General features: G+C 41.9%; 1 protein-coding gene across 9 annotated transcripts in view; it reads right to left on the reverse strand.

The window, feature by feature from the left end:
- OSBPL1A (oxysterol binding protein like 1A) overlaps nucleotides 1-13113 on the reverse strand; it is a 103250-nt gene that overhangs the window by 43410 nt on the left and 46727 nt on the right. For all 9 annotated transcript variants that reach the window (XM_061597198.1, XM_061597181.1, XM_061597190.1 and 6 more), the window contains exon 16: nucleotides 3682-3844. In XM_061597198.1, coding sequence (XP_061453182.1) covers nucleotides 3682-3844 — 163 coding nt within the window. The remainder of the gene's footprint in view (nucleotides 1-3681; nucleotides 3845-13113) is intronic.

Genomic DNA, 13113 nt, shown 5'->3' on the forward strand with positions numbered 1-13113 from the left:
AAGTTGCAAGGAAAGGCTGCTTTCCCCCTTTCTTCCTGGCAGCCAGCCTGCCTGCCTTTCTTGGCTCCTGCTTTGCTGCCACCTCCTTTTAAAAATTATTCTTATTTGCGAGGCCACCCAGATCTCGCCTTAAGCCCAGATGGAGCCAAGGAGCAGTGAGGAAGCTCAGGACTTGCTCACTCCCCATCTCTAAGGCTAAGTGTGTGTGCCAGCATCCCCCCTTTCTTCTACCTACACTCCACCCCCTATCTCTCTCCAAGATGCTGTGGCAGTTGAGGGCTTCCTCCCTCCCACATGCCCAAATGCATGCATGCCTGCAGATCCTTGCAGGAGAGGCAGGTGTGTTTGTGTGCCTATGTGTGCTAATCTGTCTTCTGCTCCACTCTCATTCCCCAAGTGCATGCTAACCGTCTTCATTTCTCATGATCATCCCAAGGCCTAAAAGCACTAACCCTCCTCCTCAATCTACCCACCCTTTTGTCTTCACTCTAGCATCCCCACCACTGGCACATTGCTGCTTCTTGATTATTATTACAGTAGGGCCCCACTCATACGGCAGGTTACGTTCCAGACCCATGCCGAAAAGTGAAAATCACTGGAAAGTGGGACATAGCCTGAAGCCTGCTGCTGCTCCGGTGCAATCAGCTGTGCAGTACAGCTGATCGCATGCTACAGCTGATTGCTGTCAGCTGGAGTGCAGTGGCTAGAGCTCCCCGTGCTCCAGCTGATTAGCTGTAGCGCGTTCCAGCTGTAGCGTGGGGAGCTCCAGCTGCCGCGCTCCAGCTGACAGCCATGAGCTGTAGTGCGGGGAGATCAGCCACTTTTGGCAGCGCTTGGCCCCTGAAGCTCCCCACGCTCCAGCTGATCAGCTGGAGTGCGCAATCAGCTGTAGTGCAGGGAGCTCCAGCTGCCATGCTCCAGCTGAAAGCGCTTGGCCCCTGAAGCTCCCCACGCTACAGCTGATCGCCCTGCTGGTGCCGTATTAGCGGAATGCTGAAAAGCACGGCGCCACTGTATTATTTTTTAAAAGCTCAGCACGTTGGCTGAGGCTGGGGTCTACATACTGCAGCTGAAATGTATTTAATTATTATTGCATTTATATCCCACCTTTCCTCCATATTGCTCAAGGTGGTGCATGTGGTCCCCCTCCCCTTCCATTTTATCCTTACACCAGCCCTGTGAGATAGGTCAGGCTGATAGACTGTGTTTGGCCCAAGGTGACCCCCAGTAGGCTTCATGGCTGGGTGGGGTTTAAACCTGGTTCTTAGTCCAATACTGTAATCCACTGGTGTTGGGAGACAGGACTGTACATCTTCAGAGTGTGTGTGTGGGGGGCAGGGGAATACCAATTTGATTGGACCTTTGCATTAAGAAAAGAAAGCAACACCTCCCTGTCTGCAGGGAGCTTTTTATGGAAAGGGATATTTGGAGATGTGATTTTGCCACACATCATTTTTTCAATTAACTGAGACTAAAATTACAATTAGTGGTGAGGGGGGTCATGGAATATTTTGAGCTTACAAAAGTGTTCCCATACTCATAAATGTTGGGAACCACTGATTTAGATAAAACCTTAAAACAAGGGATTCGTATGATCTTAACTTTCAAGTGACCTGCCAACTATAAAGTCTTACATTAGTTAATTAAAACTGCAGCTTACACAACCAATATATAGAGCTTCAAGTGATAACAAGCGGCCCAAATTTGTTCTCTCACAGAGTTAAACTTATTTTAAAAAAGGTTCAGCTTCATCTGCCCAAGATTATTGCTTTGTTATTGCAATTTTACATCCCTTTTATTTAAGTGAACTGTCCTTGTCCTCACCCAGTTATTTTCTTTGGTTCAAGCAGTTTTAATATGCCTGAATAATTGTATTACAATTCCAGACCAGCAGGTGCAGTATTCAAGTTTGAGTCCAGTTATGAATCTTCAGTTTAACAAATGAAAAATTATATTCCCTTCAAACAGCAGCATATAGAAGACACAAAGAGCTCGACATGTAGTTTAACTTCAGATGTCATTTAAGTTGTAGTAGCTTTAGACGTTATTTAAGATATAAATTTACAAATCTTGGCTTATAGAAGACTAAGCTTATAGATGAAATTACATTTTTATGCATCTTGCCAAAACCTATATCCCAGAGAATCCTGGTTTTTCCACCACAATGTCTTCCAGAGTTTGGATATATTAATTGGCCTTCATTAAAGTTTTCTACATTATATTCCTACACATCAGAACACACATGTAGTGCAAATGCATACGTCAGAAACAACTGTGTTATCTTTTGGGTTGAACAAATGGACTTAGATCAATCATTTTTCATAACATTAAAACGTCTTGAGAAACAAAATCATGAACAAACCACAGCAGACCACAGCCACCGTCATAAACAACATTTTCTTGTTGCCTGTAGAGAAGTAGCGCATAGCAGGTTCTTCAGCCAAGCTAGCCAAATCACTCACTCTCTCCACCATTTCTTGATCTCTGACCTTGGTAATGGGTTTTGTTGTGGGCAAAATATCTTTCAAATCCTTTGGTTACTTAGAAAAGTTTCCAAAAGAGAAACTGCATTCAGTCTCATTTATGCTTTCTACTCAACTTAACTGCATGCAGATCCCAACCCTCACAGTACCCCTCATGATAAAAGGAAAGCAGGTTTTCCTTTAGTCATTATCCAAAGAATTGAATCAAACCAAGATGTCTAGTTCTTGTTTGCTGCTGCAGACACATTAGACATAGTCAAGACAACTACCTACTTGTCCATTCTAAAATCTCTGAACTCCTACCCAGCTGGTTTCAGAAGCAGCAATGTATTTAAACACCTAGTTTATTACAGTGCATTTATCCTTACACCCAATGTAATAGTACAATTCAACTTAATCTAACACATTTTGGTGACACAGACTAGAAATTGTGTGTGCTATGTTTTAATCTGGTTTTATACATTAAATGTGGGTATTCGAGGTGTTATTTCTTCTAAGCCTGCACCAACCACATTTTACCTTTCTCTTTCAACAAGCCTTTTAATTAGACACCTTATCCCAGTCTGTGTTGGAATTGCTTTTAAAGATGTCTTTAAAGCTTTTTTAAAAAATATGTTTTGTTTTTGTTTTAATATGTTTTAAAGAGGTTTTTAAGATGTTTTAGAGTGTTTTTAGTGTTTTATTTGCTGCCCTGGGCTTCTTCTGGGAGGAAGGGCGGGATATAAACTTAATAAATAAATAAATAAATCCTTTTTGAATCACAATCTAAAATTCTTTTTCATTACCTTGTCCTTGTCTGGGAAGGCAAGGAATAGATTGCAATGAAGCAGCAAGACCAGGAATAGCCATGGCTCTTGTAAGAATTAAGCTGTGTTGTATATATGCCAAGATTTATATGCCTACTCTTTATGGTATAAAGAATTCATTGCTCCAACACCAATTATACTTGTTTGCACTCAGCTGCTTTTAACCTTTGACATATTCTTCCCAGACAGAGTCACAATTGATACTGCCAACTATTTGGGGCAGGGTCGTCCCCCCCCCCGTTTTGTGCTCATTACTCTGAAACACATTATTCTGTGTTTGTATGTGTATGTATATATATACATAGACACACGCATAGTCCTGGACCCTGGTCTTTTAAAGAAAAGAAAGTTACACTTTGACATTGATATAGTTTTCTGTGTCACACACTTACCTGAAACAGCATCATAGAACTGTTCCTCACTAAGGATGCTCAGAGGTGGTGACCCTTTGACTAGCGACTGCTCCAATTCATGATGTTCAGTGGCTAGTGTTTCCAGAGCTTCAGATAAGATCTTGCTTTTCTCTTGCTCATGTTCTAGTTTCAGATTCCTCACCTATAAGTAGAAACATGTATGAATAAAATCTCATATTTCCCAAGAACGTGAAACTCAAAGCTATTTCAAGAATAGGTTCCAGTTTGAAAACTAAACCATGTCAACAAGCTCTTAGAAGTAGATTAAAAACACCAGGCAAGTTCTACACTTACCATGTGGTTTTGTCTCACCATTTGATGTATTACAGAATAGAAAAGCTTAAGAAAAGGATTTGTCTAAGCCAGAATTGGCAAATAAAACTGAACGCATTATGAAAGGCAATGTTAAGTTTACTATTTATCAACTAATGCAAACTTTGTATAGTTCATAAAATTGCTAGTGTGAGCTTGAGTTAACAACAGTTGTGAGCTAAAACATGACAAATTGCCCTTTAGCACCTTAAAGACTTAACACTTATTTTGGCATGAGATTTCATAGCTACTAACTCTCAAAAAGTATTTAATATATGCCTAAATTTAGCAGAGACATTTGGCAAATAAGAAACCAGAAAGGGGAAAAAAACTATCTTCCAGTTTACAAAAGTTTCCATGCTGGGTCACTTGAAAACAGTTTTTACTAGCTATAGATGAGCAAACCTGTGTGGAGAATCTTGACCCTAGGAGTAAATGGTTTGCCAGTTTTACATTACCGCACAGTCTCATTTAAGGATTTGAGTTACAGTTCTGGGAGTTTTCCTGGACCTGGTACCATTCCTGCAGCTTCAGCAAATATTTCTGTCCAATACTGTACCTTCCTCTATGCAGTAGGGCCTTAGACACCCTTTCTAGCTGGGATAATGTAATGTACTCTACAGACAGTTATCATTAAATATAGCTTAAATATAGAGTATATAGTATAGTCACTTGTCAGGTATGCTTTAATAATCAGTTTCCTTCATCGATAGGGGGTTAGACTAGATGACCTTTGAGTTATCTTACAACTCTATGATTCTATGAACTTCAGTTAGTCCTGAATGCACCTGTTTAACTACTGGCAATCAGAAGTATATTATGCCATTATTATTGAGCTCCCCTGACTGGAAGCTCATTTGGTACTGACTTTTACATTGGTACTGACTTTTAAATCCCTAAATGACTGGCCTAGGATACCTCAGAACACATTCCAGTGAATCAGTGTTCTAATACCTATATGGATGACTTTGCTTCAAAGTAATTTACATTTATTTATCTGTTATATTTCTATACTGCCCTTCATTAGGGTTCCAGGGTGATTTACAGTATTCACATTAGGACAAAAATAAATCTTAGGAGAATAATAAAACTAGTTTTAAAAACCATACCATGAATCCACTGTCATTCTGCAGCAACGCTGTATGTCAATTATAGCTGGCCTCACCACCCAATCTAATTTACCCTGAGGCCTGGGTGAAAAGATGGGTCTTAGGACAGCACTGAAACTACACTAACAAAGGTACTCTATGCAACTCCAAGAGGAGTTCCATAAATGAAATGCCACTACAGAGAAGGCTCTGCAGATTCAAACATGCATGTTTTAGAAGCAGGACCTTCTTTGTGTACCTTCCTCGGAAGGTTGTTGTACAGGAGAGGCCCACCAGGCCCAGTCCATTAGTGCATTAAAGAAAGCTGGCAGTAACTAATTCATTCTATCCCTGATACATTGAAAGAACAGCTGTGTGAGTGGAATGACAGGATTGTGCCCATCATATAAGCCAAATCTGAGCAGCTGTAAATCTGATTTATTTGTAGTTCTATATTTTGTGGGGGCAGATGTGTAATACTGATGGAACTCAATATGAAATGTTACCCATTAAGTTAGAGCTTTAAATATAAGGCTGAAACTAAGAGGGAATGTCTAATTTAATATTGTGTTCCACCCTAAACTTCTTGTATGACAGATTAGTCATAAAAGAGTCATTTAAATGGATTAACCCTTAAAATTAGTTTTCTATTTAACAGTGAGACTTTAAGGGCAGTCAAAGTTGTTATCATTAAATTCCTTGTAGCTTATGCCGATGTAGCTTTCACCACCGATACCACTATATCTCACACAAAACCTCCTAACTGTTAGAGCCATATGACAATGGAACCAATTACCTAGAGAGGTAGTGGGCTCTCCCACACTGGAGGCATTCAAGAGGCAGCTGGACAGCCATCTGTCGGGAATGCTTTGATTTGGATTCCTGCATTGAGCAGGGGGTTGGACTCAATGGCCTTGTAGGCCCCTTCCAACTCTACTATTCTATGATTCTATGAAATCAGGCTCACAAGCCAGGACTGATCCTAGTCTGGAGAGAATCGCTCAAACCATAGTTTGCTAGTACAGAAAAAAACAGCACAATGTGATTTGATTAAACAGGAAATAATGAAGAGGGAGCATGTAAGTAGTGCTCATTCACAATCCTTGAATCATCTTAATGTTGAAATGATAGGTAGTTCTGCTGTCCTCACCTGTAGTAATGTTCAAAATCAGCTCCTGTTTATACCCAACTAACATATTCCACAAAGTCCAAGTAGGAAATATTCACATTCACATGCAGACAATTTCAATCCTGTCATTTAGGGTCCATTCAAAGCAAGGACAGAGACTTATTTTCCCACATGGTCGAATACTTGGGTCCACAACTCGCTGTGCAGAGAAAATAAGCACTTCTTGTTTGTGTGAACTAGCCCTTGGTGCAGACTTTGGTAAAAGGTGATATAAGATATTGTTTCATGCAAATAAGGTATCTATAATACATCCAAAACAAGAATTAAGAATTACAATGTAACTCGGAAGAGTTAAAAAAGTGTTCAGATTTCTTTGTCAAGTAGTAACAAATTTGAACAAATTGCACTGTTACATTATGATTTGCACTCTGCACTTTTTAACTTATTATCAGCTCATGAATTTGGATGTACCTCATGATCCTGAGTATGCTCTTGATAGGAGGTCTTAAAGATCAATTTAAAGGATCTCAAGAAGCAGGAATAAAACACACATTAACTGGAAAGACTGGAGAGCTGCTGCCAGTCAGAGTAGACAATACTAAACTACTTGGGCTAATAGTAAGACAGCACAAAGCAGTTTCATGTTTGTACATGGCATGAAGTGCAGGAGTAACTGAAAGACACTTTGAAAAGAGTTATGTATGAACACATCTCAGTATCACCAAGAAGAGGTAAGGTCAATTATAGCAGTGAAAATAGCTTCAGGATCTGCAAAGCAAATGAAATGTTTTAAAGCAGTGTTTTACGCATCCTATTCCCTCTTGTCAGACAGCAAGGAAAGGTGAGCTGGAATCTTATTCTGGAGATTGCACTGGCATGTTTATGGATAATTCATTAACAGAGGTAATATGAAGCCCAGTACTCATTCAGGGCTAGATTTATAGGCAGGTGACCACATGGGCACCAGGCTATCTACTCAGCAGCTGAAACAATTAGTACATCTTCATTTGCAAAGCTAGGAACACTGTCCTGAATGGGTGGTATTGTACTAACAGATTTTTTTTTATTTGTAGGACATTTTTCAACAGTCCCATACAATAAACAGTGTGTGTGTGAGATTGTGATTAGATCTATATGTGCAAATTTATCATCTTGTCTAACAAGAACAAATTGTGCATGCACGTTATGCATAAATACAGTGAAATGGACTACAAATACAGTAAAAATAAGGTATTCAAAAACTGAGCAAAGTTGTGGGAGGCACCAATGATGTTCCTCGCCTTGGGTGCCATTTGGTTTAGGGCCAGCCCTTTACACATAAGCAAGGATTATATACTCCCACATCTTCCAGGGAGTGTGCCAAGTGTCACGAAGAGACATCCGCGCACCACACAATGCTCATTTTATTTACAGCTGGAATAAAATCCCCTAGGGGGCACAATAAATTTGGGATGATAAACAAGCTAGGGATTGCTGCATTGCCTGCTTTCCTTCGGAATCTTTTTTTGAACAGTCTATAATCCAGAGGAGTTAAACTAGAAATTTGTAGCTGCACTTGAGATTTCCCTGTATGAACTCTTAAAGCTTCTTGTGGGACCTTTCAGTGTGCTTTCATCAACCTTCTGTTTTAGAAGGATGGGGTAACATAACTGTAAAAAACATTTTTAAAAAATTAAAAAGGAGAATTGAGGTTTGGTGCCATTGGTGCAAGTTCATCTTTATACAGAATTTTGCTACCCTGTGCTTTACAGTATTTCATAAAAGGGGGGGAAGAGAGAGAGAGAGAGAGAGAGAGAGAGAGAGAGAGAGAGAGAGAGATGTCCCTGTCCTCAAGGAGCTTATAATCTAAGTAGGAACACGGAAGAGAAGATAGCAAGAGATGAATGGGAACAAATCTAGTTATGCATTCTTAAGCTTGGTTACAGTTCGGAGTGAGGATTGAGGGGTGTTTAGATCTGGCATCAGCACCAGGGCATGTTGGGGCAACAGCTAAAAACCACAGGGTCTACTATAGCTAATGCCAGTTTGCTGATGCCACTTTTCCTTAAAAAAAAGGAATTAAAATATATTTAGGGTACAGCACTCAGGCTGGTCTGGTATTGTGAAGAGAAGCACTGAACAAGGCTGAAGTCACCCTCCCACCCATTTCCCCAGAATGCCTTCAGGTTTTGCTTCTTCAGGAAATGAAAATGGTGGCCACTGCTACAGTAACTTTTGGCCACTGCTTCTCAGCACCAGGCTAGACCACAACCCACCTCTACTGTGTGGTGATGTCATCATTACCTACTCTGAAGTGAAACCCATGCAAGAAATTCACCATAGGTGAAGTGGGTATGAGACAGTAGTCTCCCAGGAACATAAGAAGAGTCCTGCAACATCAGACCAAAGGTCCATTTAATCTAGCACCAAGTTTCCAACAACCAGATCCGGCAACCAGCCACTATTCTGAAGTCAACAGCCCTTCCCTGCTGTTTGCTCTCCAGCAACTGATACTCAGAGGGAGGCTGCCTCAGAACTTGGAAGCTCTACTTAACTAACATGGAAATAGCCACCAGTAAACCAATCCTCTCAAAAATGGTTCAGTAGGTAGTGTAATCAAAAGAATGCAATACAAGTACTAAAAGTGGTTGCCACAAAACTGTGGATTAAGTAGAAGCACTGCAGCAAATAATAAAGTCACCCAGCCATTACTTCAACTCCCTTTTAATTTCCCCCCCATACTTTGGACACATAATGAGAAGACATGATTCACTAGAAAAGATAATAATGCTGGGGAAAACAGAAAGGAGTGAAAAAAGAGGAAGGCCAAACAAGAGATAGATTGATTCCATAAAGGAAGCCAGACCTGAACTTACAAGATCTGAACAGGGTAGTTCATGACAGATGCTCTTGGAGGTCACCGATTTATAGGGTCGCCGTAAGTCGTAATCGACTTAAGAACATAAGAACATAAGAAGAGCCTGCTGGATCAGGCCAGTGGCCCATCTAGTCCAGCATCCTGTTCTCACAGTGGCCAACCAGGTGCCTGGGGGATGCCCACAAGCAGGACCTGAGTGCAAGAACACTCTCCCCTCCTGAGGCTTCCGGCAACTGGTTTTCAGAAGCATGCTGCCTCTGACTAGGGTGGCAGAGCACAGCCATCATGGCTAGTAGCCATTGATAGCCCTGTCCTCCATGAATTTGTCTAATCTTCTTTGAAAGCCGTCCAAGCTGGTGGCCATTACTGCATCTTGTGGGAGCAAATTCCATAGTTTAACTATGCGCTGAGTAAAGAAGTACTTCCTTTTGTCTGTCCTGAATCTTCCAACATTCAGCTTCTTTGAATGTCCACAAGTTCTAGTATTATGAGAGAGGGAGAAGAACTTTTCTCTATCCACTTTCTCAATGCCATGCATAATTTTATACACTTCTATCATGTCTCCTCTGACCCGCCTTTTCTCTAAACTAAAAAGCCCCAAATGCTGCAACCTTTCCTCGTAAGGGAGTCGCTCCATCCCCTTGATCATTCTGGTTGCCCTCTTCTGAACCTTTTCCAACTCTAGAATATCCTTTTTGAGATGAGGCGACCAGAACTGTACACAGTATTCCAAATGCGGCCGCACCATAGATTTATACAACAGCATTATCATATCGGCTGTTTTATTTTCAATACCTTTCCTAATTATCGCTAGCATGGAATTTGCCTTTTTCACAGCTGCCGCACACTGGGTCGACATTTTCATCGTGCTGTCCACTACAACCCCGAGGTCTCTCTCCTAGTCGGTCACCGCCAGTTCAGACCCCATGAGCGTATATGTGAAATTAAGATTGTTTGCTCCAATATGCATAATTTTACACTTGTTTATATTGAATTGCATTTGCCATTTTTCCGCCCATTCACTCAGTTTGGAGAGATCTTTTTGGAGCTCTTCACAATCCCTTCTTGTTTTAACAACCCTGAACAATTTAGTGTCGTCAGCAAACTTGGCCACTTCACTGCTCACTCCTAATTCTAGGTCATTAATGAACAAGTTGAAAAGTACAGGTCCCAATACCGATCCTTGAGGGACTCCACTTTCTACAGCCCTCCATTGGGAGAACTGTCCGTTTATTCCTACTCTCTGCTTTCTGCTTCTTAACCAATTCCTTATCCACAAGAGGACGTCTCCTCTTATTCCATGACTGCTAAGCTTCCTCAGAAGTCTTTGGTGAGGTACCTTGTCAAACGCTTTTTGAAAGTCTAAGTACACTATGTCCACTGGATCACCTCTATCTATATGCTTGTTGACACTCTCAAAGAATTCTAATAGGTTACTGAGACAGGACTTTCCCTTGCAGAAGCCATGACTTGAAGGCACATAACAACAAAATAAGGCAGTTGGTGATATAAAGCAGTTATTTTCACATAGGCATAAAAAGACTCACGTTATGAAAAATGTGGCTCCAATTCTAAATACATTTACAAAAACCCTGAAAATCAATTGGGCTTAACTTTCAAGAGGACAGCACTTTATCAGATTACTATTTAAGTCCGCTCAGACTGAAAGTCAAATGGCTGGTTTTAGTATCCTCATTTCATACCTTCAAGTATCTAAGTGTTCTGTTGTAAATTCTGCATATACTGCATTTTTAAAGCTAGTGTATATCCTTCATTTTTTCTACAGAACAAACACCTCTGACACCATGTTTACCTGTATTTATGCACCGCTATTGTGATATCACTGGGCGGGGGTGGGGAATCAATGTCAATACTGAACTTCCCTTTAAAAAGTGTTCCATAAAGATTTACATACATAAGCTTCTATGAATCTAAAAGTAATGCTGTCAGTGAAGCAATACCACAAGCGCTATGGTTTTACTTGTAGCCTTTACCGAAGCTTACCTCGCATCAGATTACTAAATGTTTTTAAAAATAGCCCCCACTACACTCAGAATTGACTTAAGATTTAACACAGATAATTGTTTTAAAAGCTCGTTGTCCCAGTGCAGAGAGATGCATTCCAATGTCAAAACGAACTCCAGAAGAAAGCTACTCAGCTTTTTAGTCTCAGCAACCAAAGGCAATTTAAGAAACCACGAACATGTCGTTTTAGCACAAGCTAGCAGGTTAGGAGATAGCTGGAACAGGTGTTTAGGCTAATAGAATTTCAAAGCCTCGCACTAGGTCCTTCCAGTTGTGCCAAAATCCAGAAGTCTGCCTCCTATACTTTCACCTTCCATCTCTTCCTCTCCAACTGGTTTCCCCGCTGATACTTAACACCACAGGAACACACACAACACAGCAAGCCCTGCATGCCCAGACAGACCTACCGTTCTAGTTAGTGATGTGTGCTCTCCGCCTTGACACACACACAACCCACAAAGCCAAGCCGCTGCCGGCAACCGTCGCCTCACACTTCAAAGCTGCGCGGTCAGCGTCCTCTCCTCCCAACTCTGTCAGGACATTGCTGACCTCGGGCACAGCCCTGCAAGGTCTCGGCGGCGGCTACTGCTGCTTCCCGTTTTCCTAGTCCGCTCCAAATCGCCGCCGCTATTGCTACTGCACCAACACCTCTGCAGGGCTTATCGCGAGAGCCAAGCGGTCCCTCAGGCCAGCCGCAGACTCGCAGCTCCGGAGCAGGGAGGGATTTCAGGAGACAAGCAGTGTCCCGGCCCGGTTTCTCCCCCCCCCCAAGCCACCAACAACAGGAGTGATGGTGGAGGTGCAAGCAGGCATAGATCCAATATAATTAGGATGCCAGCGCTTGCCCTGCACGGACGCCTGCAAGTTGCAAGCAAAAAAAGAAAAAAAGGAAGCCCCTGACCCCGACGCGCTGCTCCTTTGAGAGACTCTCTTTGAGAGTCAAATTCGGGCGCCCCCACTCGGTCCCCGCTCCTCCTGGAGTTGGCAAAGACATACGCCGCAGTCGGAGAGGGATGTTTGATCTCAAATTGAACCCGCCCCCCCCCCGCCCGTTCAAGAGGAAAAGCAGCCGCCGGATGCAAGTACTGTACAAGGATAGCCAAATATTTGCTGAAGCTGCCAACTCGTTAACCAAGTACTGACTGAAGTTTCTGCCTGGTCCTAAAGAGTGGGAGGTGTGACTAGAGCAAGCAATATTGACGCACCCTGTTTTCTATAAAAAGAACTCTTCTCGCTTCCATGAAGACACACGGTATTTCTACAGGACTGCAGCCTAAAAGGAAACTGTTTATGTTCTGTATAAACAGCGGATTTACTAAGAAGCAATGCTACAATTCTAACTCCCATCCGTGAAAGTAAGCCCTACTGAATTCAATAGGACTTAGAATTCTGAGGTTAGGAATTGCACTATAGGATTAGGATCCATGGCTAGGTTTGCATTATAAGCTCTTTTGAATACAGTGGGACTTAATACAGAGTAAACATGCTTTGAAGATCTTAACATACAGGAAAATGCATCTTCCCCTATCTTTCAACATAACCACAATATCCGAGTAAAAAGGCAGAAGAATGTTATTTGCTACCAACTTGAAGTCAAAGCTTTTTGTAGCACTCCTATTCCTCATAGTTCCGTGACAAATACTCAGAGAATAGTAGAGTTGGAAGGGGCCTATAAGACTATCAAGTCCAACCCCCTGCTCAGTGCAGGAATCCAAATCAAAGTATTCCTGACAGATGGCTGTCCAGCTGCCTCTTGAATGCCTCCAGTGTGGGAGAGCCCACTACCTCTCTAGGTAATTGGTTCCATTGTCATATGGGCTCTAACAGTTAGGAGGTTTTTCCTGACTTTCAGCTGAAATCTGGCTTCCTGCAACTTAAGCCCATTATTCGGTCTCCTGCACTCTGGGACGACTGAGAAGAGATCCTGGCTCTCCTCTGTGTGGCAATCTTTCATGTACTTGAAGAGTGCTATGATATCTCCCCTCAGTCTTCTCTTCTCC

The sequence above is a fragment of the Rhineura floridana genome, chromosome 1 (genome assembly GCF_030035675.1).
Source record: "Rhineura floridana isolate rRhiFlo1 chromosome 1, rRhiFlo1.hap2, whole genome shotgun sequence".
NCBI lineage: Eukaryota > Metazoa > Chordata > Lepidosauria > Squamata > Rhineuridae > Rhineura > Rhineura floridana.